Consider the following 27016-nt stretch of genomic DNA (forward strand, 5'->3'; position numbering starts at 1 on the left):
GGTAAGGAAGCAATCTCAAGATTCATTTAAGTTTTTCTTCGTCTTCTCTTTGGTGGATCAATTCCTTTTGTGCACAACATGCTTTATCTAGGACTATCGTGCAAATCAATAGTGTTCATAAGCACTGCAGTACCATTCTCAAGCCTCATATTTGACACCGTCATCTTGGATATTAATCATTTGCTCCAAAAGTTTCAACATCATCTATTTAAAGTTATCCAGGAGGATTAATTTTACTCCCTTTTTAGTTTATCTCCTTGGTTGTATTGTAATACTTTAGCTTTTTACTACACATTTATTATCCTTTGTCTTAATATAAAAAAAATAAAATTCAACTCATCCTCATTAATTTAAAGCTTTAAATTGTTGGTGAAAATATGTAATTAATTAACATTAATGCTTAACAAAAAAATAATGACTGGTTATATAAAGTATAAGCAAATATTCTTTTTTTTAGGCCTAAGACTGTGGCCTTAACGGCCTAACACTCTACATAGCCCTGATTTGGAATATATAAAACCCACATATATATTAATCACAAATAATTATATTTTTGCTCAAAATAAAGCTACAAAGTATAAATAACATGTTGAGGAAAATTATCATCTCCAAGATACTTATCTAGACTTGCATCACAATCTTGAGATTATCCAGAAGAATACCATCTTGACCAGAAAAGATAGTTGAGGAAGTCGAGAAAGCTCAGTGCAGCCAACAACCAAAAGAACAAATCCAACCTATCTTTGTTCAGATCATTTTCATGAAGCCACCCACCATTAGAACTTGTAGCAGTGATCTTATTCACCAGAGAGACCAAAACTGAGCTCAAGAAGAACCCAAAAGAGTGTGAAAGACTAGTGAATGAAGTCATGAATGCCTCCGTTCCTTTCATCTTAGCTTGCTTGTAAAAAAACTCATTGAGTCCCACTAATGTAAACATCTCTGACAATCCAAAGATCAAAAACTGTGGCGTAATCCAAAGAATGTTAAGTTTTTGGTTGAAGTTCAAAGCTTGATCTCTTCTCTTTTTCTCCATTAAAGCTGCTGAAAACCATGGAGAAAGTAGCTACAAAGAGACCAAACCCTATTCTGGCTAAGGGGGAGATACCGGACTCATGGCCTGTGAGTTTTCTGGCAAAAGGGACAAAGAAAGTGTTATAGGGAGGGACCAAGAGAATGAGTAGCATGAAAGGGATGCTTTGGAGGGAGGCTGAAGGGATCTGGAAGGTTTTCGAAAGATGGGTGTCCATGGAAGATCCTTGATGAACTGAGAATGTCTGGAGTTGAGCTAGGATTGTGATGTAGATGATTGTGCAAGCAAAGATGGGGATGAGTGAGAGTAATGTCTTCACTTGCTCAACTTGAGCAATGCTGCATAATCTCCATGGATTTTCCTCTGGGGTAGTCTCGCCTTGTACCTTGATGCATGCCTTGTTCAAAAACCTACAATTAATAAGAGTACTTTACACACACTCTCTCTCTCGAACATATTGTCGTTTATATGTGTTAATTAACAGAATCATCAACAAAAACATTCAGTAAAGTGAGGAGGGAGATATGGATAAAGGTGGGGTCCATTTATATTGTTGCTAGACTTAACGACTTGAAATCATAGAAGGAACTGAATCCCTAGAGTGAGATAGATAATATTGGGGGGGGGGGGGATAGGATGAAATAGTTCAATTTGCAAAATTTTTCATAAGAATTTTAATTTTAATTATTTGATTGAATATTATTATTTTTCTTTAATATATTCTACTCAAAATATTATTAAATAGAGAAATAGAAAGAGTTGCTCTATTATTATTTTTTTTTGGGGGTGGGGATTTTAAGAGATAGAGGGGGCCCAAATCCCTCACTATGTGAGACAAATTAAATTAGAGATATAGGAAAATAGGAGTGGGTTCCCGCCTCTACATGTACATATATGTCCTATAAAAGTACCCACTTCATTCCCCTCATCTATGTTTTATTTTCATTAATTTATCTTTTAAGTCTTGAAATATTATTTTTCCTATATATGATCTACTCAAAATGTTAATGACTGAAAATTATTATGGATAAAAACCCAAAAAAGAAAAAGAAACAAATTAAAGCCGATGGAAGTACCTGAACTTATTTGTGTGATGATGGCCCAAACCTTCACCAAGTAAGCAAGCATTCCCCCTAACATTATCGTTTTGGTTTGTACGAACCTTTCTCTTTAATATTGCAGCCACAAAAACCTGACAGGATGGCATTAATTACTTGCATATATTTTTAAATAGCCCATATAATTTTAAGGCCTATTTGATAAAATAACTTTTGACTTGTGAATAGAGTTGGCAAATGGTAATTAGAATCAACCTGACTTTAAAGAGTTAATCTTTGAAAGGTCAAGATCGAAAAGAGACATGAGCCAAAAAGCTCAAAATTATTTTAGAATTCTTATTTTTAAAATTTAATTCTAGCCCTTAAAGCTAAAAGGCTAGCCCTATGACTTTGGTCCTAATATTATCAATTTTTAAATTTAAAAACCTGATAAACTTAAATAAATTCACAACAAACCTATAAAACTTAAACACCCAAATATTCAATGGCATAGCAACATTACACTCGTGAAATCAATCACAAGCATACATGATAGTTTTAACATTATTTAGAAGAAGAAAATTTTGATATTTGGTCAAAACATATGAACCAATACAAAAAATTAATTCATTAGCTATAACAGTTATTGAAATACTAAGAATGTTAGTAGCCATCCTTGAAAAAATTGAAAATTGATGTTGATTATTCATTCACCAATTCAATCTCTAATTCTTTCTAATTATAAGACTTAGTATTGGTTCACCCAAATTATTCTCTAGTTTAGACTTGTCTATAGAAAAATCATCTATACTCAAATAAATATCTTGATAATCCTACATTATAATTGTAAAGGATTATAAAATATCACTTAAATTCTAGTAAAATAAAACAAGATAAAGATAACAAGCTTAATTGACAAAGTATCTAAAACATACATTGAATGCACTATCAAATGCTAATGAGGGAGTTTAATAATGTGGGCCATTCAATTATTTAAAATTTTATCACACATTTTTCAAACATTTCTAATATATTGTATTTATGTAATAAAAACTTTAAATCATAAAAATAAATGTCTTTTTTTAATTATGAGACAAGTTCAAAGAGAAAGTTAAATATTGCAGTATGGCAAGTGATAAAGAAGGATTTGTCAAAAGAATTTGGAAACATTTCAAAGCATCAAATCATGATACATCCAATACCCTCAAATCTATCATTCTTGAATTAAATATGTCTAACATAATCAATTTTAGAAAAAAGAGCAACAATATATATAGAGTGAAGGGATTAATTCTTCATACTTGAGCAATGGGAGTGAGAATGTTGCCTTGTGGAATCTTATTCCTATAGTGCCAGAGATCAAGCAAAGGAGACTCAGAGCCATGGCAGCAGCAGAAACAGCAAAACCAGTGTCCATGCCATAGTGGGTTTGGATCCAAACAAGAAGAGTGAGGGCAACAAGTTTAGCAATTGAGTATGCAAAATAGGCAAAGTTGAAGTAAGTTGAGAGGCTTTTGAGTTGCTGTGGGTTGTGTTTGTTGAATTGGTCTCCTCCATAAGCTATCATGTTAGATTGATTACACCCACTTCCCAATGCCATCATGTATAGTGCCAAGAAGAATATTGCAGATTCCAACCCTTTTGCTTCTTGGCAATATTCACCATTATCAATTAGTATGGTGTTACATTTAGGTGGCTTTAATTGGGGAACATGGGCTTGTATTGATAGTAGTATGATACCCTGTCATGAACACACATAATCAACCATTTATATACAGGGTAAATTCGACATATTTCCTTACCATTTTGGCTATTCTTGGATTAAAATGAAAAAATACTTAAAAAATCATTGACCAAAAGTATCCAATAACTTAAAGTGAAAAAAAATACACGAGTATTTATGAAGTTATTTTTTCGGTCCTTCTTCCAATACATTAAAAGTCAAAGACAATGATGGTCATGTTTTGAATATGAAATTTAACAGATTAATCATAGAGACATTAAAAAAATAACTTCATAAACACTCATGCGTATTTCCTCACTTCAGATTACTAGATGTTCCTGACTAATGACTTTTTGAGTATTTTTACCCGTTCACCCTATATTAATCAACCAACCACAAAAATACAAGAAGTACAATACAATAGGTCAAACATTACAGACACCATTTTATCATTCACCACCTTACAATAAAGTGGAGGATGATCAAAAGTCCAAAAAGGATAATATAAATCATAAGAAGCTCTTACTAATATATTAGGACATTCATTTGCCTTTATAAATGACTAATACGAATAGTCCAATTTCTTTGAATTAATCTTCTAGCCTCTAGGATTTCCTTGTGGAGGGGGTGATTTGTAATATTATCTCTAAGAATCAATATTATAAACTGTGAAATTTCTGTGTGTGCTCATCTCATTATTTCTAAGCCATATGTACAGCGCAATTCGCTTCCAATTTTACGAATTAATACATAAAAAATGTGTCTATTTAATCAATCACTTAAATAAACATAGGGCTAAATGACAAATTTATCCCTAAATTATAAGTTTAGAAGCGTATAGAAACTTAAACTCACTTTTGATGTAATGTTTTCTTCAATTTTTAAAAATGTTACAATTACTCCTATAGCTAACAAGTGTTAATTTTAACCATTAGGTAACCACAAAATTATGAAAAAAGATCGAGAAAATTATCTTGGTTTTTGATCATTTTTTATAATTTTTGAGTTATTGTCTGTAATTTTGTCATTTTCATCCTTTTTGCACTTTTCTAATTAACTAATAGTTAAAATTAACTTTTATTAAAAATAAGAGCAACATTATACTGTTTTTAAAATTTAGAGAAAAACATCACACCAAAAACGAATTTAGCTCCTTAGACATCCTTGAGCTTATAGTTTTGTAGTAAAATTGCATTTTAACTTATTAAAACACACATCCGCGCGAACACACACATATAAAGCAAACTATTTTTAAGTCATTGATAATATGATAACCTAATTAGTTAAGAGAAGAATGGCTTACTTACAAAGAGCTCAAGAAAGCCAAACATGAGAAGGGCTCGAAAGCATCCAAGAAAAGAGTCAGCGAGGTAGCCGCCAAGAAGAGCTAAGAGAAGGATAGTTCCAATGAAGTTAGTTACAACGTTGGCTGATTTTGGCAGAGAGAAATGCATGTCGTTTATCAGATACGTTATTAGGTTGTTTGCCACTCCTGCTGCTGCTGTTATTTCAAACGCTTGAAACCCTGTCATCATTTTCATTCTTCAATATTTTAGTAATTAACCAAAATGATCAAAATGAATGAGTTGATATAAAAATAAAAAGTAAAATGCTCCAAAGTTCATAAGAATCATTTTTTTTATTTATATATATAAAACTTTGGAAGAAAATACAATTAGTTTAACCATGGTTGGACCAAAAAGAAATTACCAATAAAAAATTAATTCAATTAGTAAGAATTTGATTAATAACTCACAAGGTTATGGGTTCAAATTTCACTGTCAATATAAGAATCTTGTTGATAGGTAATCTATAAGTATTTTTATAAGCACAGTTTGAACTTCAAGGCATGCACTATTTCTAATGAGCCCCTAATACCTAACTCACCTAAACTTTATAAAAAAAAGCCCTAAAAAATTTGAACTAATATAAACTTTATATTGGCACAATATTATTCTTGAAGTTTTAAAAAAAGGGTGTCATGTTGTCCTATAATAAGTTTAACCAACGTTGATTATTAGTTGAAGAATTCTTACCAGAATTAAAGGGCATTTTTATCTCAAAATTTTTTTTAATAAGCAATTAATATCCTAAACTTTTGAGTGACATAATAATATTTTGAGACTATTAATGTTCAAATCAAAAAAAAAATATAACAACCGTTGTTTTAATGTTAAAAAATGTTTGTATTTCTGGAGTTTGACTAAAGTTTTATTCGAGGTTAGTTGGAAATAAAACCGACTCTACCTTAGTGCTTCGCTTCCTTTCCTTAAGCAAAGTCTTAACTTGTCTTTATTTTACCTATGAGTAAATCCGAACATGTGCCGACGAGCAGGTTTCAGCTTGTGCAACCTTAATCACCATGAGCAAATACAATCTTGTACCAATTTGTCCATGGACAACAATGACTAGCTCATATTCTAATTTATAAGCGTTCATTCTTCCTAGAATATTGTTCTTCCTATTTCAATGGTTCCTTGAGTATAGTTCTTCTTGGAAACATCTCTAATATTAAAAAAAAAAACTTGAAATAAATCCAACAATTAACAATCTAATACAATTTTTTTAAAAATAGTGCCGGTTGTGGGGATATCGTAACCGAAGAAAAAAAAAAGAAAAGAAAATAGGGGGAAAAAAAAGAATAGAAGAGAGATGGATAGAGAGTGATACCAAGAACAAAAGAAGCAGCTCTGATTCCACCATGCTTGTTGGAATTAGAAGGTCTTCCTCTCCAATCAACACAGCTCTCTGATTCGTTTCTATTTTGGATTCTCTCTCCTCACCTCCATTTTCTCTCTCTAAACCTAACTATTTTCTCTCTGTTTCTTTCTTCCTTTCTCTTAAGCTTGTTTTGTTTCTCTGATAATAAACACAGGAATGAGTAAAATGAGAAGAGAGATTTACTTTTAATTATATTTCTTAATTTGTGGAAATTTAGTTTTGTTTAATTTTTAATGCATATACAAAACAATGTAAAAGGGGATTCACCTTCTCTCAAATGCAAAATTCACATTAAATGTGTGTTAGATGCCTTAGAAGAATTACTTCTAATTAAGCACAACAATGTTTGAATATGATTAAGTCAAATAAATATATGTAAAAAAGTGTTATATATATTTTCATTTCTAATGCTTAGAGCTAGAGTGTAGAATGAAGGTTCCAAAGTTATTCTCCTTAAATAATATCTCAAATTTGAGTGTTGTGTGTGAAAAAAATTGACACTGTATGAATTTTACATCAATGTGGTTTGACCCAATTTGATGTAAATTAGTTAAAGTTTAAAATTGCTTACAGAAACCAATTGGTGCATTCCAAAAACAAACATATTAAAAATTCTTTAACAATGCCATATTTCAATTTTTTTTTCGAACTTTATATATGGATGTATGGGATCTAAATCTAATTTGATTAAATAATTAGTAAATATTTATGTCTAGAATTAATTGTACTTAAAGGAAATATCTTATGCAATTAATGTTTATGCTCTTTAGCCAAAAAAAATCTTTTAAAGTAATCAAATATTATTCCTTTTTATTTATGAATTTAAATACTGTATGAATATCCAATTAGTGCAACCTCCCAATTATTCAACAATAGCCAAATTTAAGTTCAATATAAACTCAACCAAAAAAAAAATAAGAGCAATTCACCATTTAAATCAAAAATCAACTAAAAGCATAATATGAAAATTTAAGTCAACATGCTTAGTTGAACAATTAAAACATTAAATCAATATCTTGACTACTTTAATAAAGTGATTAATTTATTATGGTTTTAATCATTAATTCTTGAATCAGTATCTTAACTATTTCAATAACTAATCCGATTCGGTTTCAAGTACCAATTCAAAAGTCTAATAAATCATGACTAATTCTACAATAATCATAAATTTTCAACAAAAGCTTTTAATTCTAATAAAAACTTAGCAAAGTCTTCCCTCAAAACTCTCAATTAATCAACAATAGTCAAAATCAAGTTCAAGTCAAATTCACAATTCAAATATCAAATCAATCAAAATAATTCTCATGAAATGTATACTAGCAGATTTCATCAATGGAAAATCAAGAAAAACATCCCTTGACATGAAATTCATGTTCCATTAATCAATTTCAAAATGCACAACAATTATTGACAAATCAGCTTTTAAAAAAAAAAATCAAGCATCAAGGAAACAAATTCAAATATAAAAAATCTTGAACAGTGCCAATATTTCCATTTATTTTTCAGGCTTATGGATGTATGGGATCTAAATCTAAACATTTATGTTTAGAAACTAATTTACCTAAAAGAAATATCTTGTGCAATCAATGTTTTTGCTAAAAAAAATTCAAGTAAATACAATATTATTCTTGATTTATGAATATAAATATTGTATGGATGTCCATGATTCAATGTCATAATGAGATTACGAGATGAACGTTCATCTCCCCTATGTTAATTACTTCACATTCCTCAAAGTAAATTCATGGATTCTTGAAATTTATCTTCCCCTAAAATTAATGTTCTCTTTATGATTCATTATTTCATTATTAATATGGTTGAGACCTTTAAGTTATAAATCTTTGCCTATACATAAGGCAAGCATCTCATTAGTATTGAAAGAATGAAATAGAAGATTAGAGAAACCATTCTCATTTTATTATTTATTTATTTATTATTATTATTATTATTATTATTATTTGATAAACAAAGCAACCAGCACATTACATCCTGGTTATTATTTGATAAACAAAGCAACCAGCACATTACATCCTGGTCAAACAGTTGTGCATGAAGCCACAATCCTTATCCACAAGCACCGCAAGATCAGACGGCGTATTAAGTACTGCATGGAAACCATTTGCAAAGACAATCCCGCCGCATAATTATGTTCTCCCTTCACGTGCCGCGTATGGACCTCCCCATCCCTAGACAACATGCTTCGAATGTTATCATAAGTATCTCAATATAAATAAGATTCAAATAAACTAACATGCATACATAAAAAATTCATGACAGAATGTGACCTCAATTACCTCAAATATAAATAAATTCACAATCTACTAAACCACTGTAGTTTAACAGAGAGTTCAGAGATAATGAAAAGTATATCATGTTTTGGTAATCGATTGATTGACTTATATAAACCAAATAAGTAACCACTTTTTAATTAATTAATTAATTATCTCAAATTATCCTTGATTCAATTAGTTAAAAGATAAAGAATAACTGACAGCTACAGGGTTACACGTTGGGCCTCTATCTATTGAACTCACTCATATGATCCATCTATCACAATTCATACAAGATGATAAAAATCAATTTATTTGGACTTATTAATTAATGCAAATTCATAAATATTTACAAATATTCCAACATCTAGTCTCCATCACCGCATCATTGCCATGGTGTTCCGCATTGATAGCCTCAGTGATTAGGGAAACCGCATCAGTAGTGGAGTCAGATTCAAGAACCACTTTCCTATGACCATGGTCCCAACCATGTAGAACAACCAAATTCTGCAGCAAGGCTGTCTCCCTCCTCCATTCTGTACATAGACCGTATTGATATTCTTCCACATCTGTTGCGTCCTCGCAGAGTCTCGTAGGACATGAAGAATATCTTCACTCACATGATTACAAGTCGTGCATGCACGTATCCTCCGAACATAAGCCACGGCGTTTTGGACAAGAGTTGGTCAGAAGGCTTTGCTTATAAGCAAGCCACAGAAATGATGATCTATAGCGTTGAGGCACCTTTAATTTCCAAATCCTTCCCCATATATTATCACCTCCTTGATTATCCTCCACAAGTCTCTCATTGGACGAAGAATTATAAAAATTATTTTTTTGGGGGGGGGGGGGGAGGATATTTCCCCGCATCATGACAATGGATGTAAATTATTACGCTATCACCGCAGCCACTAAGAAAAAAATTATGTAAATATTGAGGTCGAAGAAATGAGCATGTCCCCGTGATGGTGAAATACCCTTTTGCTAATATTCAGCACGAATTGCTCCAAATTACTCCTTGCTTCTGAAAAGCTCGAAAATCACAAACTAGTAGCTTTTTCCCCCCCTTTTTGCCAACACAAACTTGTATCATATTTACAAATTATGGCAGAAAAACAACCAATATCTCCATCACGCACCAATTCCCAATCCAAATAAAATTGGGTCCTCTCAATGGCTGAATCGCTATACTAGTTCACCAAAATCCAGAAGTCAAGGATACAAAATAATTGGCTATAGAAATTTTATATTATAAGGACAGTAGACTGTAAAGTTCATTGCATCTAAGACAAAGTTCTTCTATTGAATGATTCCACCGTTAAGTTGGCAGTGAAAGCAGGAATTGAGTTCATCTTCCGAACAAATATCTCAACCTGGGAATGGGCAAGTCACTAATTATGATTCAAGAAAAGAAACAGAAAAATAGTCAAAATTGCATGCATGGCGATATTTCTTTCTCTGAATCAAGTCTTCTTTTTCCATCTACGACGGGTGGGTCTGTTGCGGGGAAAATTAAAAATTAAAAAAAAATTAAAAAAAAAAATCATGTTTAGATTTTAGGATGATTGTAAATCATATATTCAAGGACGGTCAGAGCCACAGGTCCTAATAATCTTTCAAGTGTCAACCGTTAAAAACAGGGATTATTTATAATGAGAATAAAATAGAAATAAAAAATCTCCAAAGACATTAAACAGTCACAAGAAATTAAAACTGAGACAAGGCGAGATACATTATCAAGAGCCATCAAACTAACTGTCAGGACCTAATAAATCCTGACTTTGTTTCTTCCTGTTTGGCAAAGTTATACCGCTGAAATCATAATATGAAAATTTAGGTCAACTTGCCTGATTGAATCAATAAACTATTAAACCAATATCTTCGCCAGTTTAATAAAATACTTCATTTATGACCAGTTTGATCATAGTTAGACTATAGCTTTGACCATTAACACTTGAACCAATAACTTAACTGATTTAATGACTGGCTTGATTTTTAGTACTTGGTTGAAATATAAAACCAAGAAGTAACTACTAAGACTGAACCAAACCTACTCATGTACAAAAGAAACAAAATAAAAAAGGAACCTGATCTTATTTCTGTACAAGATTAAAGAAATGACTGTCCGAGATCTTCCACCTTCAAAGGATGTACATGAAATAAAAGTGACAAAAATACTAGAACCTCCTTACCTGACGGGATATATCAGGCTGTGATGTGTAATCGTTTGCCTGTTACATTGACGGAAAAAAATAAAAGTCATGCTACACATTTGAAAGGATTCAAAAGATATTATTGAATCACCACTGGATCTTTGAAAATCAATCTATGCTTTTTTATAATTACTGAAATCACATAAAATTTAATAAGTCATACCACAGAAAATTCCCAAGGATACAATTCCAACGCTATAATTATGAACTCAATCAGAATTAAATGACTTACCAAAATGTTGGTATTCCCTGACTCGTATTCAAATTCAAGTTTCTCTTCATCACTTTGAGCATAAATTGATTGCAGGGTAAATCGAGTCACCGGGATTCCATTTGACCGCTGGTGTTCGTCCATCACAATCTGCCAACATTTTTTTAATGGAAGAAACCTAATTAGAAAGAAAGACAAATAAAACTAGGTAGAGGGATTAGTTATCTGCTAAAGCAAATTAAACAACATTAAATCATAGACCTTGTAACCAAAAAGTTCACAGCATGCCCTCCTGAAAACTGAAATTCTGTCTGCAAACACTGTTTTGTATCTGTTGATAATCCAGCATTTCAGTTATTCCAGAATCATTTTGAATTTTAGTATCTACAACCCCATAAAGGAGCAACTAGCAACTTATAAATCACCAACCTTTCTTCTCTTTTCTCAAGAGTAGCAATCTGTTCTTTCAATTGTGTTAGCTTATCTGATATGTAGTTATCTACAAATCTTCCAGCTTCACCTGAACAGTAAATAATTATGAGGCAAATATTAATATATTCAAAAATTATCACTACACTGTTGACAAGCTCATGATACAACCCCATAGGACATTTGAAACACTCATTTCATTTAGAAAACTCTCATCACAGATGAAGTCTCACTAAAAGGATCAAGAAGCCACACCACTGAAATAAACAGGAAATTTCATTTCACTAGTAAACATAGGTTTATTTTTCTTTGTTTTAATTATCCCATCTTCACAGTACTCTTCTTAGCAGGGCTCCTCCTACGTACTAGGAATCGTGCCTAGAGTCACACGGTGATGACTTGGCTAATTAATTCAATGATGCTAGACCACTAAGAATGCCGAAGAATCTAGTTCAACATGATTGAATAAAGCAATGGGTAAATCAAATCATCACTTCATCAAGGAAAAGGTGGATTTAGGATACTGAATTTGCCTATGCCACTACAAAGACCCAAGTTGCTCAAGTTCTTGCACAGACTTTGGCCAAAGTAAACTTAGAAGAAACTAAATTCAAATTGAAAATGATTTACATCTACTTCCCAGCTCGAGGGAGGGTGCTAGATGAGTTTAGGACTCCTATGATTTAAACAAAGAAACATTCAGTTTATATCGCATGATTTCCATGTGTATCATAGAAGTTCTCTGGTACTTGTGTGACCAATGTCCCCATATTTATCCCCTCTGCTGTTCAAATAAGATCATCATTTAACGTGAAAATGAGATTTCAGTGCTAAGCTTCTTTAATGTAGATATCTTGCTATAAAACTATAGACTCAAAACTTAAACACTTTTTTATATAATTTAAGTACTTGATGTTGTGGTTTAAAGATGATTATGTTCTTATGAGTGCCTTTTTTATGTGAGTTTGATTTCCATACATGGTCATTGTGAATTGACTTATTAATTTATTAGATTGTACCCTACATTTTCAAGTAGCTCAATAACATAAACACTACAGCATTTTTATAAGGGAAAATGACAATTAGAGACCCCATAAAGACAATTAGAGACCCCATAAGAACATTAATGACAATTACAAATCCTGCATTATTGAAATGCCAATAACAGACCATAGTCCTCAGTCCTTGCTTACAATAAATTATTTTTGTTAGTTGGCTTGAGATTCACAACGGACTTTTGTAAATTTCAAATTAGCATTACAAAGATTCTCAAGTATTTTTGTTGATTTTCCAAGCAATAGCAAAAAATCACAAGCATTTGACTTGTAATTCACAACTAACTCTCATAAATTATCAACTGACGTTACAAATAATTCCAAGTGCATGTTGTAGATTTCCCAAGCAATTTATCTACATATTGACAACAAAAAAATCACAAGCGATTAGCTTACGATTCACAACTAACTCTCATAAGTTCCCAACTAATATTATAAATAATTCCAAATATATTTTCTAGATTTCCAAAGTGGTTTATATGTATATTGACAACAAAAAATTGAGATTCACAACTGAATTTATTAAATTCCCAACTAACATTACAAATAACCCCAAGTATATTTTGTTAATTTCTCAACAAACTATTCACTTTTTTTTTAATTGCAAGTAAGGACAATAGTCTATTATTGAGATTTTAATAATTCAGGGTTTGTAATTGTCATTAATGTTCTTTTGGAGTCCCTAATTGTCATTTTCACTTTTCATAATCTCTTCAATATCTCATATACAACCAGAATCTGTTTCATACTCAAGCCAGATGTTCAAAAGGAACAAATGAAAAGAGCTAGACACTCAATGTGCGTGCATGCAAGCAGAGCAACAATAGAAAATGACAAAACATCCCCCATCAAATACTGGCTAACATAACAAATCTCTTTCAAACATAATTAAATCTTTATATTCACTCTTTGTCCCCAAAAAAGGGAGAATTACATACAAGTTCCAAATAAAAATAAAAAAATTACCCACACGTCTTAGCCACTTGTAAATAGATAAGTTTGACAGGTAAATGGGACTTAGGAAATAGTTAATTTCATTTGTATTTCTCCCCAAAAAAAAAATCTTTATTTCACTGCCCGTCATTAACAAGGTTCATTACCTGATTGATTCTTCAATTCTTCAACAGCTTTTAACTTCTCTTTTGTTTTTTGCAGCTCAGTTTGTAATGCTTCTATGGTTTGTTTGGCCTCATTTTCTACAGAAAGAGTATTCACCATTCGAAGAACTTTTGTATTTGCAGCAGAATAATCACCATGGCCCAACTATAGAAGGAAAAGCAAAATGCAAATCGTTAAATAGTAGGATGAATACTAAAAGCTGGACAGCTTTATAAGATGAACTGTGTAACAGCTATCCAGCAAAAACAAAAATAGCGGGTTTCAGTACTTTATGGGAAGCATTGATAAGTAAGAAAATCATTATTGTTCAGCATTTCCCCATACTCCACAAAGACATAAGCTTCATCTTGCAAACTAGGTGAGACATACCCAAAAATTTCCCCTTTCCAAGTCTATCTGTCATATATATGATTAAACTATTCTCTCTACCCCTGTCAGTAGCAGCATAAATTCTCAATTAATTCTGCAACCTCCAATGAAGAACCAGTTTGGTCATAAAAAAAAGCATTTGCATCACTCCATTGATGGTTCAGTAATGATAAAAGAAAATAAAAAGACATATACGGGATATGATCATTAAAAAACTAAAATAACCTTAAATATATATTCCACACACATGAAAAAAATGTTCAATGACAAATAAATCCATGTATCTGCCAAAGTGTATCCCACACCTACCTTTGCCTCCAATAGAGCAATCTCTGAACGAAGCCTATCGCTCTCCCTCTCCAATGACTTTATTCTTCTAGCTTCGCTATTTAACTTCTCGTTAAGTAGCTTTATTTCCTCATGCTGTCGATTATTAACAGCTCTCTGTTCTAATAAGGTACTTTCTAGTTCCTTTATACAGCCATCTCTTTTTGCAAGAGAAGATTCAAGATCCTGCGTGCAAAAACCGATCAATCCAATGGCAAACAAAGAAACATTGAGAATGATACCCAAAAAGGGATGAAATGCAACCTGAACAAGATTAGAACTTGCCAGCACATCCCCAGCTTTGTCACTCTTCAAACTGGTGGCATTTCTTAATTTGTCTCTTTCCTCAGTAACAATAGCAAGCTGCAGTTCACAATAAATACTATATAAAAGCACACAACTGAAACAGTTGACTCACAATAGACTATAGATGTCAAAACACCTACACCCAAAAATGAAAAACAAAATACCCACCAACCAACACATATCTACCATTTTACCATATGTGTCCCAATAACAAACGCTTTCCATAACATACCGCATGAATAACAATCCCAGAAACATCATCACAAGTATCATCCTCAAACAGAAGCTAGAACTAATTTAACAGAGTCAAAACTTTCAACAATATTAATGACAGGAAATGTTATGAAAAGTGAAAACCATGCCGGTCATTGAACATGTAAGAGCACTGGTTCATGGTTTATTAGTCTAACAATGGTCGAACCGAACATCAAACAAATAGATACATATACTTCTATAATTTCATATGCCAAATTTTTAAGATGACAAATAAATACTAATAGTAATACAGTTAATTATTTTATATGAAATATCAGAACAAAATTCTAATAAAAAAATTACAACTAATGAAACATTAATTTAGTACAAAAATTAAAATTTCTATTTTAATCTATTCCTCTATGGGCTGCAAAATTTCTTTCTTTCTTCATCCTTCTTCCACCATCTTCTCAAATCTATCATTCTTTTCTCATCAGTCATTCTAATGTTCAAACAAAAGGAAACATCGTAGCGTATGCCACACCCTATCAGTGAGTTTAGAAATCTATGGTCATAGCTAATATGATATATTCTTGGGAAAACACAATTTTAGGTCCCTGCACTTTGCTCAAGTTTTGCTATAGGCCCCTACACTTTTTCTTTAATATTTCAGGTCCCTACACTTTTCTCCATCTACGAACCCGTTTGTATTTCAGTTGAGTATAATTGATTATGAAAAAAAGTGATTAATAGAATAGATTTTTACAATAATTGATTATGTTATAATGTGATGGCGTTTGGATGATATTTTTTGAGATTGATTTTGATAAAATTGAAAATGTTTGGATAATTTTAATAAAAATCAATTTTAAATGTACAAATTACAATAAAAGACATGAATTTTAGGGTAAATATTGATAAAATTGCATGCAGTATATGAGATAATTAATCATTTGATTCCTCAAATTTTGACTTGGCTATAATTCAATCATTGAACTTTAACTTATTATAACTCACTCCTTATAGTTATAACTCAATTATATATAACAAATGATTAATTTTTTTCATATTATTAAATTAAATTTTGATTTATTGAACAAAAAAATATAATAGTGATATATTTAATATTTATTAAATTATTTAACAAAATGAATGCATGGGATATATTTGAATGCTAAGAAGATGCTCTGAAGCCTCGCAATGTCATAAATTATGAGCCAAGAAATGCCAAGGGTATATTGGGTACTACTTGTGCAAAATGCCAATGCAATAGAGCATGAATGCCTACATTTGGAAATGCTGACAAATAATAAATGCTTCAACAGCCATAATTGAAATTGAAAAGCTAAGGAGGTCAGCTTAAAGCAAAACACTATTTGAGGCAAATAATCGATTATATAAAAATATGAGTGTTTGGATAATTTTAATCAAAACATGATTTTCCATACAAATAATCAATTATAGCAACTATCCAAACAGGCACTACACCTTAAGTCCCCATAATACTACTCGTGGAGGGACCTAAGGTACAGACCAAAAAAAAAAGTATAAGGACTTGGAACACTAAAAAAAAAAAAAAGTGCAGGGACCTATAACAAAACTCAAGAAAAGTGCAAGGACCCAGAGTTATGTTTTCCCTACATTCTTCTTCTCTGACTTTTTATGATTCTTATTTTCTTCTCCAGATTCTATGACCTTTGATTCTTCTCATCTGAAATGCTCTCAGATTTTTCAAAAAACAAAATGATCTTAGTTTTAAATTGAACAAACCAGTTGAACTACCAATTTATTTAGTTTTCACTAGTTTTTGACCGGTTTTCATTTTTGTCAATGCACCATTATATTCTGAGCCAAACCAACCACTGGTTCACTAATTTTCTAGTCAAACTAGCTAGTCCAGTCTGCTTTTCAAAATTGTGATGCCTGGTGACAACCAAGTCCAAGCACAACAGCAACATACTTAACATTCAAGAAAGGGGAAACAGTATTATAGCCCTCACATAATTCTTAAACCCATTGCTTCATTGCAGTAGCAGAAGTTGGTTGAACCATCTTGACTTGTTCTGTTCATTAAATTAAGAGACCAGAGGCCATAAAGTACACTAATCCCTTTAATAACTAGATGCTTCATTTCATAGGTTTATGATGCAGGATAATATCAAAGAATTATTATTTATTGGTGCAATTATTGTTTGGTTTGGAACATATAGATTCCATAATTAAGTATTAAATAATTACAGTAATTTAAGATTTGCTTAAGAGTTATCAATAAAGAAATTTGAGCCTAATTAAGATAACAAGTTCTCACTTCAGTTGCATGTAATCAGAACTTCAGTCAAATTAAGGTTACACTTCCGAGATATTCAGAAAATTTTTAATTTTCTTTGCATCCTATATCAGTTTAATTTTTACTTCAAAATCACACATTCGTTATGTTCCCAAATATCCAAAATCCAAGCTCGCATCACCTTGTACTGATATATAAAGTTACATCTTAGAAAAAGGCCAAAAGACCAAGGTTGCCAAAGAGTTTTATCAGGTTCTATAGTTTTTTACAAGGTCGTTTTATTGATTTAATGATTTTCTGGTTTGGGTTGCAACTGGAAAATAAATTGTGCACCTTAAGAGAGATCAATAAGCAAGGGAGTTTGGAAGTTTTAACTTTTGACAAGCCATGAAGTCTTTTGCTTGGAATTTTGTCTTATGATGAAATTTCACTCTAGTTAATTGGTATGTTAATTCTAAATACATAGTAAATTAGTTCTTTTATGCTAGGGATAGTGAAACTTTTAGTCCTTCAAGCTTGTCTCATTTATCGATTTAGTCTCTCAAGTTTAATTTTTATCAATTTAATCTCTTTAGTTTGCATCAATTATCAATTTGGTACTTACTGTTTAAAAAAGAGGCAACACTGCTAAAATTTGCTGACATATATAACAAAATATTGATGGCAACCATGTAGACTAATGAAAAGAAGTATCATTATTTATGCAGGAAAAAAAAGACTCAAGCATTTATTGTAATGCAATACCAACTTTCCAATGAAAAACTGACCGTTAATTCAATCTGTTTAATCTCTGATTTCAATGATTCTGCCTTCTCTTTGGCCAACGCAGCCTCAGTTTCAGCATTTTGCTTACCAATCTCCGCAGCATCCAGTGCCACCTCCAATTGTTTCAAGCGGGCATTTCCTTCACCCTCCTTCATTGTGCTATCAATGATCTCTCTGCATTGATAAAAATATCAGTCAATAAAAACTATGTGCTTGCTTAATATGTAAATCTAGAATTTAATCTCGTCACAAAGAGCTCCTGCCCAAGTCTTGCTGACATCCAACATAGAGTCATCACGTTCAAACTGGCACACTCCCTTCATTTTCAAATATAAGAAAAACTACCATGTGTCTCTTCGTTTTTATTTATAAGCAAAACTACAAATTTCAAAAAGTATTTATCACATATTTTTTCTAAATTGTCCTTCATAAAGTCCATGTTTATTTTCACTAGACAAATTTGTTTTATTAATTACATAGATAATTTAGTCCAAATTTTTTTAATTTCAGAAATAATTATTATACTTAACCAACTTTTTAAACTGTGTAAATTGGTTATTTTCTCTAATATTTGAAAATAGAGGGAGTCTATCAGTAGGCACTGCAAATTACCTTATAAAAAAACACAAAGACAAGTCTTAGGGAACACATCCTTGAATACTTATATTTTCCATTTTCTTTAGGAAAAAACCATGAATTGTGTGCACGTTTGTGGACTTTGAATGTCTGCTGCAAGCCTGCAAGTTTGGTGCATCCTCTCACAACAATAGTTTACAATAATTTAAAAAACAAAAAGTTAAAGAGGCACCCATTGAGTAGGACCTAATTGTAAGAGGATTTAGCAAGGGTGCACCAAAAGTTGTAGCAGACCTTCAAAATTCATATTTGTGCAGTGAGTTTGTCCACTAGCATGTGTAACCCCCAAATAAAGTTTTTATAAATAAATAAAAAATCAATAGTATTGACTGTGTTTCCAACAGCTCCGAAAGTAACCTATTAATATACAGTCATATACACAAGAAACTATAGCTACTATCGTACTTCTGTAAAGCAGCAAACTTCAGAGGTACATCCTCAAGACTTGAGACACCAGGAATGTCCTTAATCATCAGTTTCCATGATGACAATTGATTTTCTAACTTCTCCTTACTTAGCTGGACTTCCTGTAGTTTAGATAGTTCTGACTCTGCCCTTTCTCTACGGTTTTTTTCCTCCAATAACTTCTCTTTCAAAAGCTCATTGTCCTCAAAACACGATTTTAGCTTTCTTGCTTCCCTTACTTCAGATTCCTAAAATGTCAAGATAAACAGGGCCTGGTTCAGGTTTCAAGATTCAGATAATTACAGGTGAAAGAAATTCCAGTGAGATATAGTATTTGCTTAGTAAACAGGTTTATTCATTATCCGTCATCTTCATTAACTCAGGAATGAAAATAAGTTTGCAAATGGAAGAGAGAGAAAAAACACCAAGCAGCAAGCACAGGAAAAAACATCTTCAAATAAAATGAATGAGAAACACCAGCCTTGTAAACCAACTGTACACATGTACATTGCACATCATCATGGAATCCAAATCACGTTTTTGCCACTGCATAACTTTCAAAACAACCAACAGTTGACTAGTTAATGTCTATATTTTGCATGACCAGAGAGTCAGTCTCAGTGCAATGATCAGAATTGAACCAGTGCTCGACCATAGGTGATTGGTGGGCAATGTTTATAGGGAAGCTAATAAGTATGCTAACTAGCAGGCAAACAATGCTCGCTCCTCTGTGAGAGATTTTGTTGTACTCCTTGACCCTCATCTGCAATGCAGAGAGCTTTGTATATGAATAAAGGTGATAGTTTACAAGGTCATAATCACCAGAACTAATCCTTTGTATGGTTCGCCATAGCCTTGTGTTAAAAAAAATTTAGAGCTACACCAAATTCTGAGTTGAAGGGTGAATGTAACAATTATCCCAACTCATACGTGAATAGTATTGTGAACTCCACTGTCCAAACCAGCCCAATTGGACCAAGTCCCTACCCAATCTTCTGTTGGTGCTCTCCATATTCTAGTTATAAACCACACGCACTAGATTCACCAACGACCAGCAGAGGGCCAAGTATATGCTATAGAATGCATGCCAAGGCACAAAATTGAAATTAAAATAAGAGCAAAAAAATGGCTTAAGCTTACCACAGAGGAAAGTGATAGAGAGAAGCAAGTGATAGGCATTCACTTATTTGGCCAGGCTCCCTATTTATATGTGTGTGTGCTAGGGAAATAAATTTGGTACCCGTGTGGTACAATAAGATATCAGTAATCACCTAAGCGTAGGGCCATTGACAAGTGAAGGAAGGGAACCACAATCAGTTTGGTGGTTTGGAACAGTCACAGCAGAGAGGAAAAGTGGGTAGCAAGGGAAGCAGGAATCATGGAAAAGAGGCAGCCATGTTACCCTAGCCACTAAGCCCCTAAGCCACTAATTACTCCATTTACCCTCTTTAAATGATTTAAGGATGTTTTATTTATTAATATTTTTTTAATTACTGTTGGCCTCGTTTGGTATGATGGAAGAGTTTTTGATGGAATCGGAATCGGAATTGGAATCAGAATAGAATTGAGTTATAAATGTATGTTTGGTATGAAGATGGAATCTGAATATAATATTAATAAATATATGTATTTAAAATAGATAAAGACCAAAATATCCTTATAAAAAAATATAAAAAACTCAGCCACCATGATGGAGTGTGTACGTGGGGCACTTATGACAATTCCATGGAATTGTGGCAATTCCATCATGATGGAGATGGAATTGAATTCTAGGTATTTTGGTAGAATTGGAATCCATAAGGAATTGGATTCATGCATACCAAACAATTGAAAGCATGATTCCAATTCCAATTCCATTTCTCTTGGACCCAATTCTAATGTACCAAACATGACCTTATTTCCTAGTCTTATAAAGAGCTACTTTAGGTGTGTCTTAAGCAGCTAGGAATTGATTTTACTCTTTTGTAATTAGGAGATGCTCCTATGCTATTTGAGTGGAAAAGTGAGATTGGCACCAATTTAGAAACATCCAAAAAGAAAGGGTGGGGCCTAGAATAAGCCAACCAAGTGTATTTTCTGTTTGGTATTCAAACGATGTCAACAAAATTTTCCCATCATCCATGTTTGAGTTACAATTGTAATTGTTCCATGCATCAATTTATAGTTATAAAACTTTGCAACACAATAAACACAATTGAAAAGGGAAACGACACATAAAATGAGAACCAACATACATAATTCCGAAGCTCCTCTTGCAGATGTTTAATCAAAGAATCATTATTTGATGAATTGGCTTCTTGAAAAGTCAAAGTTGATAGCTTTTTCTCGGCTTCACTCTTCTGGCGCAAACACTGGAACATAAACCATCAAGTAGTGCTATTACAACTCCACTGGAAATAGAAATATGACACCTACCTCATACAAGATACATGAACAAAAGCCAACATAAATATCGGCCAGAAAATCCTTCAGCTAGTTTTCAGGGCTCAATACAAAGGAATATTTAGCATCATTGAGAAAGCAAAAAATAGTTTATAGAAAATACTAAACGGACAATAAAAGCCAGTATGCAATAAGACAGACTTCCAAACCTCATCAAATTGCTTCCTAAGGTGAGCCAGCTGGTCTTTAAGCAGCTGTGCTTCATTCTCAGCATTATTAGCTTTGCATTCCATTCGTTCCAGCTACAACAAATAAGTTAAGCAAATTGAGCTACAGCTGACACCTGTAAATGGCCAATTCAGCCTCACAATAAACAACAAATAACAACTCACATTTGCAGTTATTCTAGAGACAGAGAGCTTTGAGTCACTTTGCAGTTGCGAATGCTCATCATGAAGACGCTTTTTTTCCCTCTCTATGCTCTCCGATAGATGGCCTAGCTTCCCATCTAAAGAGGTTGCTTTCTCTTCTGCTGAAGCCGCATGAGACACAGCTTTCATACGAAGGTTTGTCTCAGTTTGGAGCTTTACCTAAATTCCATTTGAAAAGGGGATTATCACCGTAACCCAAGCAGAGAAGTAGCAAGGTTGGATGGTAAGAATCAAGAAAAAACCTTACGCATTAGCACAAAATTTAATTCAGTTTGAGGTAATGCCCAGCTGTAAGCACCCATATTGCTTCAAAACTTAAAGTCGAATGATAAACCTTATTGGTAAATTTAGATTATCACCAACTATATTTTTTTCTTAACTATTATATGTCCCTTTCCCCACCTATTTCATTCTTTTCCTAATCCTTGCTGCGTAGAACCCAAAGACAATATATTATCAACTATCATTAAAATCTATCACAGTTCATTGAATCTACATCTTCTAATTGACCAAGAATTTTGTACAATGTGAAAAACATTTAATCTGGGTTCATAGAAGAAGAATGCAATCTAAATCAATTTGGAATAAATTCAACTTCAGAACTCAACTTTGAAGAAAGATATCAAGGATGACTCAGGATCAGAGAAAAGAAGGATGAAACCAAACTGAGTCCAAAAATCCAGTATGAGGGCTTGGCTTCAGCTTGAGTTTGAAAGTTACATGTTTGAGTTTCCAAATCCAAGCCAAAAAAAAAAAAAAGAACGCTACTTCACTTCATATTCGAAGTAAATTTTAAAAGAGAAAATAAAATAATTTGACATCTAATTCATCATTTGGTGGACTTACAGACATGTAAGTAATCCAGCTAAGCTCACTCTTCGCTGTGAGAATACATTGAGACCAGGGACAGAGCTACGTACTAACAAAAGGGGGCAATCACCCATTTGAAAAGTCCGTAGATGTATGTATGTATGTAGGCATGTAATCTAGTATTGTCCCCCAAAAATTATTATTTGCCCCCTCAAGCCTTTAGAAATTATAATTCCTCCCCCCCCCCCCCCACATTTTTTTCAGGCTCCATCCTTCATTGAGCCGAAGAAATAAAATTTATTTGTCAGCTGCCATCTCATTGAGTTTCTGCGTGTGTGAGTGTGTAAAGCACACCTGAAGTTTTTTTTTTTTTTTTTTTTTGACCGGACACACCTGAAGTTCACCGTTCAATTGTATTTGCTTTCTCAATCTATCTTGCGAATCTGAGACCTCCTTCAGAAGCTGCTCTTGTAGTGCCTGTTCACGCCCTTTTGCAGCAGCAAGTTCCTGTTCAACAAATAAGAGCTGATCCAGATATTTCTTCCTCTCAGACTCTGAAATAATTAACACTGAGTCAAATAAGAGAAGGTATGAAATGATCTACCAATAACATTATATGAAAAATGAATTCCAAGAAATAAGGAAAAGGTGTATGCAGCAATCGGCATAGCAAGTGAAAATTTTAAATTAAAACATACATTCAGCAATGCATTCTGTCTTTCTCTCTCTGTTTTTTCCCCCCCCTATATTCAGTGATGTGTTACTAAACCTTTAGTCAACAAAAGTTTAAAATAGAAAGACATTTCAAGAAACATCTACCAACCAACTTTGCCGAAATTCTCATTCAAAGTCTCCAGCTTAGATTGATATTCACGAGCCTGCGTCTCAGCTTTGCTTAAGGCGTCTAGAAAATCCACTTTAACCTGCAATAAATAAATAATTGCCACCGAACTATGAAATCAAAAAACTTTTTTTTGCGATAAAACTTCACTTGAAAGCCAAAACTGACAAACCATTTGACGGCACTGATAAGTGCAAAGCATGTGCCCGGAAACGGACGGCTCCTGCGATGACTCCGGCACCGGCGGATCCTCGTAGATAACGAGCTGGCCATCCGCCACAACCTGAGGGCTCTCCGGCGGCCTTGATTCGCCGCGCGACCTCTTCGGAGGTGGAGTTCTCAGTATCATCCTTCCTTCTTGAGGATTCCTACCAGGTTTTTCACGCCTGTGATTGAGAGCGAACGGGCAAAGACAACGCTAGTCACAGAATGTAGGAATGAGCTAATTTAAAAAGCGAAGGCGCCAATTTCCGAGAGACTTTGCGTTGAGCGAGCCCCAACTTTATGTGGCCTTCGGATTTTTAGTAGCCTTTCAGGAGCGAGCAATGAGATCCCGCAAGGCCACGTTTGATACTAGGCATTGGTTAATGAGGAGGAACGGGCATGGGAACGGGTGAAGGTAGGAGCGTTCACAGACTAAATTTTGATCTCTCTCCCATCCCATTTTGTTAGAAGTCGAGACGGAATCAAGATAAAATTAAAACATTCCACCGTTTTGATAAATAAAATAATATTAAAAAAATTTAGATAATAACATTTATTAAAATTTTAAATTATATAATTTATTAAGTTTAAAATCAAAACAATACATATACATAAATTATAATAATTTAAAATTAATTATTAAATTATATTAATCCTAACTACAAATTATAATAACAAATACAAGTGATCTTTATGCTATAAGAATAATAACAACAGGCAAGTCAGCAAATATTAAATCATTGTTCTTCTACTTTAGTGAAGATGTACTAAGCTAATTACTCTTTTGAAAATAAAGCAAGAAATACATTATAAATAAAAGTTATTAAATAGATAGATATAAGAATAAATTATATTAATATAATTAATAAATTATAAAGAAAGATATCACCATGTTTACTCCATATCATTAAAATTATCAATTAAAAAAACTTTACTTTTAAATAAGAATTGCAAGTATTGAAATTATAATTGATATAATTAATATAAGTATAAATTATATTAATATAATTAATATATTTAAAATAAAAAATAATATATATATATTCGGGAGGGGATAGAACGTCCTAATGGTAATCTCGTGTCCCGTCTTGTTCCAAACTCCTTTCCTTTTTTGCCTCGTAAAGTCCCATCCCGATTATTTTCGGGCCAGGACAAGACTCATCTCGATATGATTAGGATGATACTAGGCCAATCAGGACGGATCCAAGTTAAACATTTCTAAGTGAAGGAAACAAAGAGAAAAACAAGGGTGATGGATTAAACATTCTATATTTGAGGCTTTGTTTAGTTGTGGTTGAGGGGGAGAGGAGGAAAAATTTCTTCACCTTACCAAACAAGCAAAGGGGAGCCCTCCTTGCTCTTGCAGGGAAGGGGCTCCCTCCTCCTCCCCCTCCCTCTTCTCCTCTCCCTTATCTTTCATTCCCTTTCCTCCCTTCTCCTCTCTTTGAACCAAACAAGGTTTAAGAAAATGCCCACTTCTTCCGCAACCTATGGGAGAGGAAATCCATGACAAGGATGAAAATTTTGGGGACAAAATTATCTTTGATAATGATATTTTTTAGCCAAGATTACCCTTGTCATGTTTGCCCTAAAATCACCCTAACTCATTTTCTCCAAACAACTTGATAAAATGGTGCATTAATTCTAATTTGACTTGAATTAACGGGAAGATGGATTAATAAGAAAATCAAATTTCAAAAAACCCAAAAATCAAAATCATAAATAGCCACAGGAGGAGGCATTCTATATTCTATAACAATGTTATTATTTTTAAGGAAAACATGATCTCTTATCTTTATAGTTTCATTTGATTTGCTTTTAGTTTTTTTTTTCAGTGAAACCACTGAAAAATTGAAATTATAAATATTTGAAAAATAAAGGTCACTCAATTTTTCTGAAACTATAAAGACTGAAAATACTAAAAAATTACAAAAATTAAAAACAAAACTCGATAAAATTATAAAGACTAAAGATTATATTTTTGCTTATTTTTACCATGGCCTAGGATCTTTCTTTCTTGCCTTCTTTTGGATTTGTAATCAATGATTTATATTTATATTGTTTTGTTTATTGATTTGGGTTGGTTCAACTAACTGTGATGTGTGAATTGTTCGAGTTGAGCCTTATTTTGGATTACTTATGAAAATGATTCAATAACAATATTATTTAGTTGCAAATATGCTGGGCTTGTGTTGAATTATTGGGATACCTGTATTTAATAAATTTGATGTGTTTTATATTCTCTAAATAATATTTTTTGTAAAAAAATGACAATATTGTAGGAGGGATTTGTCTCTCATAATATAATGAACTAAAATTTAAATATTCATTCAGAGTAGTTCTCATATTTATGCAATGTTTGACGGGTAAAAAAATATTTTCTAAAATATGGTTAATACGCCTATCATATATATACATTCTCCATCTTTTTTAGAAAACACTCAATTGTGTATGACCATGTCTAAAAAGTCACTTTGTAAAATTAAATTAAAATCTCATATAAAGTTGAAAAAAGAATTTGCACGTCTTCTTCAAACCTATTATACTTTAATTTTGATGGTAAGAAATTATACTTTAATTTTAATATAATAAATTTTAAATTTTTATTTAAATATTATCATATATATTTAAAATTATTTAAATTGAAGAGCATAGTCAATCAAATTATGTTGACAAATTAATAATTTTTTAATTTTTAACATAATGTCGATTAAATCAATTAAATAATTTAGAATCTTTAACATATGTTAAATATTACATTAAAATGTAAGTTTTAAAAAAAGAGACTAGTCTCTTTAATTTTTTTTTTTTAAGTAGTCTTATTCAAGGCACGGCTAAGCACTAATAGTGTGCTTGACTTCTAAGGGAAAATGAAATGAGAGAAAATGAAGAGAATATAAAAGTAGATGGGTGCAATTTTTTTCCATTATACTTAGTTGAACAAGAGGAAAAAAGTTACTAATTTTATATGATCAATAATAATTTTATTATTTTAAAAAATATTTATATATAATAAAATTTAATATTCTAACATATTATATATATAATAATAATTTCTATCATGCATTATTGATTGAATAAAAACATAATTATATTTTTTATCCAATTTATAATTTTATTTATTAGATTATTGTGTGTGTGTGATAATCTTGAAATTTTGAAACCAAAAATTTAAAATTAACACTTGTCTAATTAATCTAAAAATTGAATATACCATTTATTTAATAAAAGTCCATGATCAAAAGGT

At 32.2% G+C, this 27016-nt stretch overlaps 1 protein-coding gene and 1 pseudogene across 2 annotated transcripts; both read right to left on the bottom strand.

Moving 5' to 3' along the window:
• Nucleotides 1-646: 646 nt before the first annotated feature.
• LOC129304418 (protein NRT1/ PTR FAMILY 4.3-like) lies at nt 647-9385 on the bottom strand (annotated as a pseudogene).
• Nucleotides 9024-24212, bottom strand: LOC129306531 (mitotic spindle checkpoint protein MAD1-like). 2 transcript variants are annotated; one of them, XM_054947172.1, is made up of 16 exons: nt 23738-24212; nt 23548-23647; nt 23118-23278; nt 21876-22073; nt 21693-21785; nt 21336-21452; nt 19102-19349; nt 18063-18234; nt 14772-14870; nt 14490-14693; nt 13793-13955; nt 11638-11728; nt 11470-11539; nt 11230-11358; nt 10977-11015; nt 9024-10157 (listed from the first exon to the last, which is right to left on the bottom strand). In XM_054947172.1, the coding sequence occupies exons 1-16, from the start codon at nt 23912-23914 to the stop codon at nt 10068-10070; spliced, it is 2151 nt and encodes a 716-aa protein (XP_054803147.1). In that variant the 5' UTR covers nt 23915-24212; the 3' UTR covers nt 9024-10067. The 2 variants fall into 2 exon arrangements, with proteins under 2 accessions (XP_054803147.1, XP_054803148.1); XM_054947173.1 differs by having other exon boundaries at nt 23544-23647; nt 23738-23871.
• Nucleotides 24213-27016: the final 2804 nt, after the last annotated feature.

The sequence above is a fragment of the Prosopis cineraria genome, unplaced genomic scaffold, assembly GCF_029017545.1.
Source record: "Prosopis cineraria cultivar Desert tree isolate PC_DT_omini unplaced genomic scaffold, ASM2901754v1 PC3, whole genome shotgun sequence".
NCBI classification, from domain to species: Eukaryota; Viridiplantae; Streptophyta; class Magnoliopsida; order Fabales; family Fabaceae; genus Prosopis; species Prosopis cineraria.

Coding starts and splice junctions, on each gene's coding strand:
- LOC129306531 (XM_054947172.1), bottom strand. CDS start 23,914: ATGATACTGAGAACTCCACCTCCGAAGAGGTCGCGCGGCGAATCAAGG. Junction 23,279..23,547: donor TGAGAATTTCGGCAAAGTTG/GTTGGTAGATGT, acceptor TAATTATTTCAG/AGTCTGAGAGGAAGAAATAT. Junction 10,158..10,976: donor AGCCTGATATATCCCGTCAG/GTAAGGAGGTTC, acceptor GCCCATTCCCAG/GTTGAGATATTTGTTCGGAA.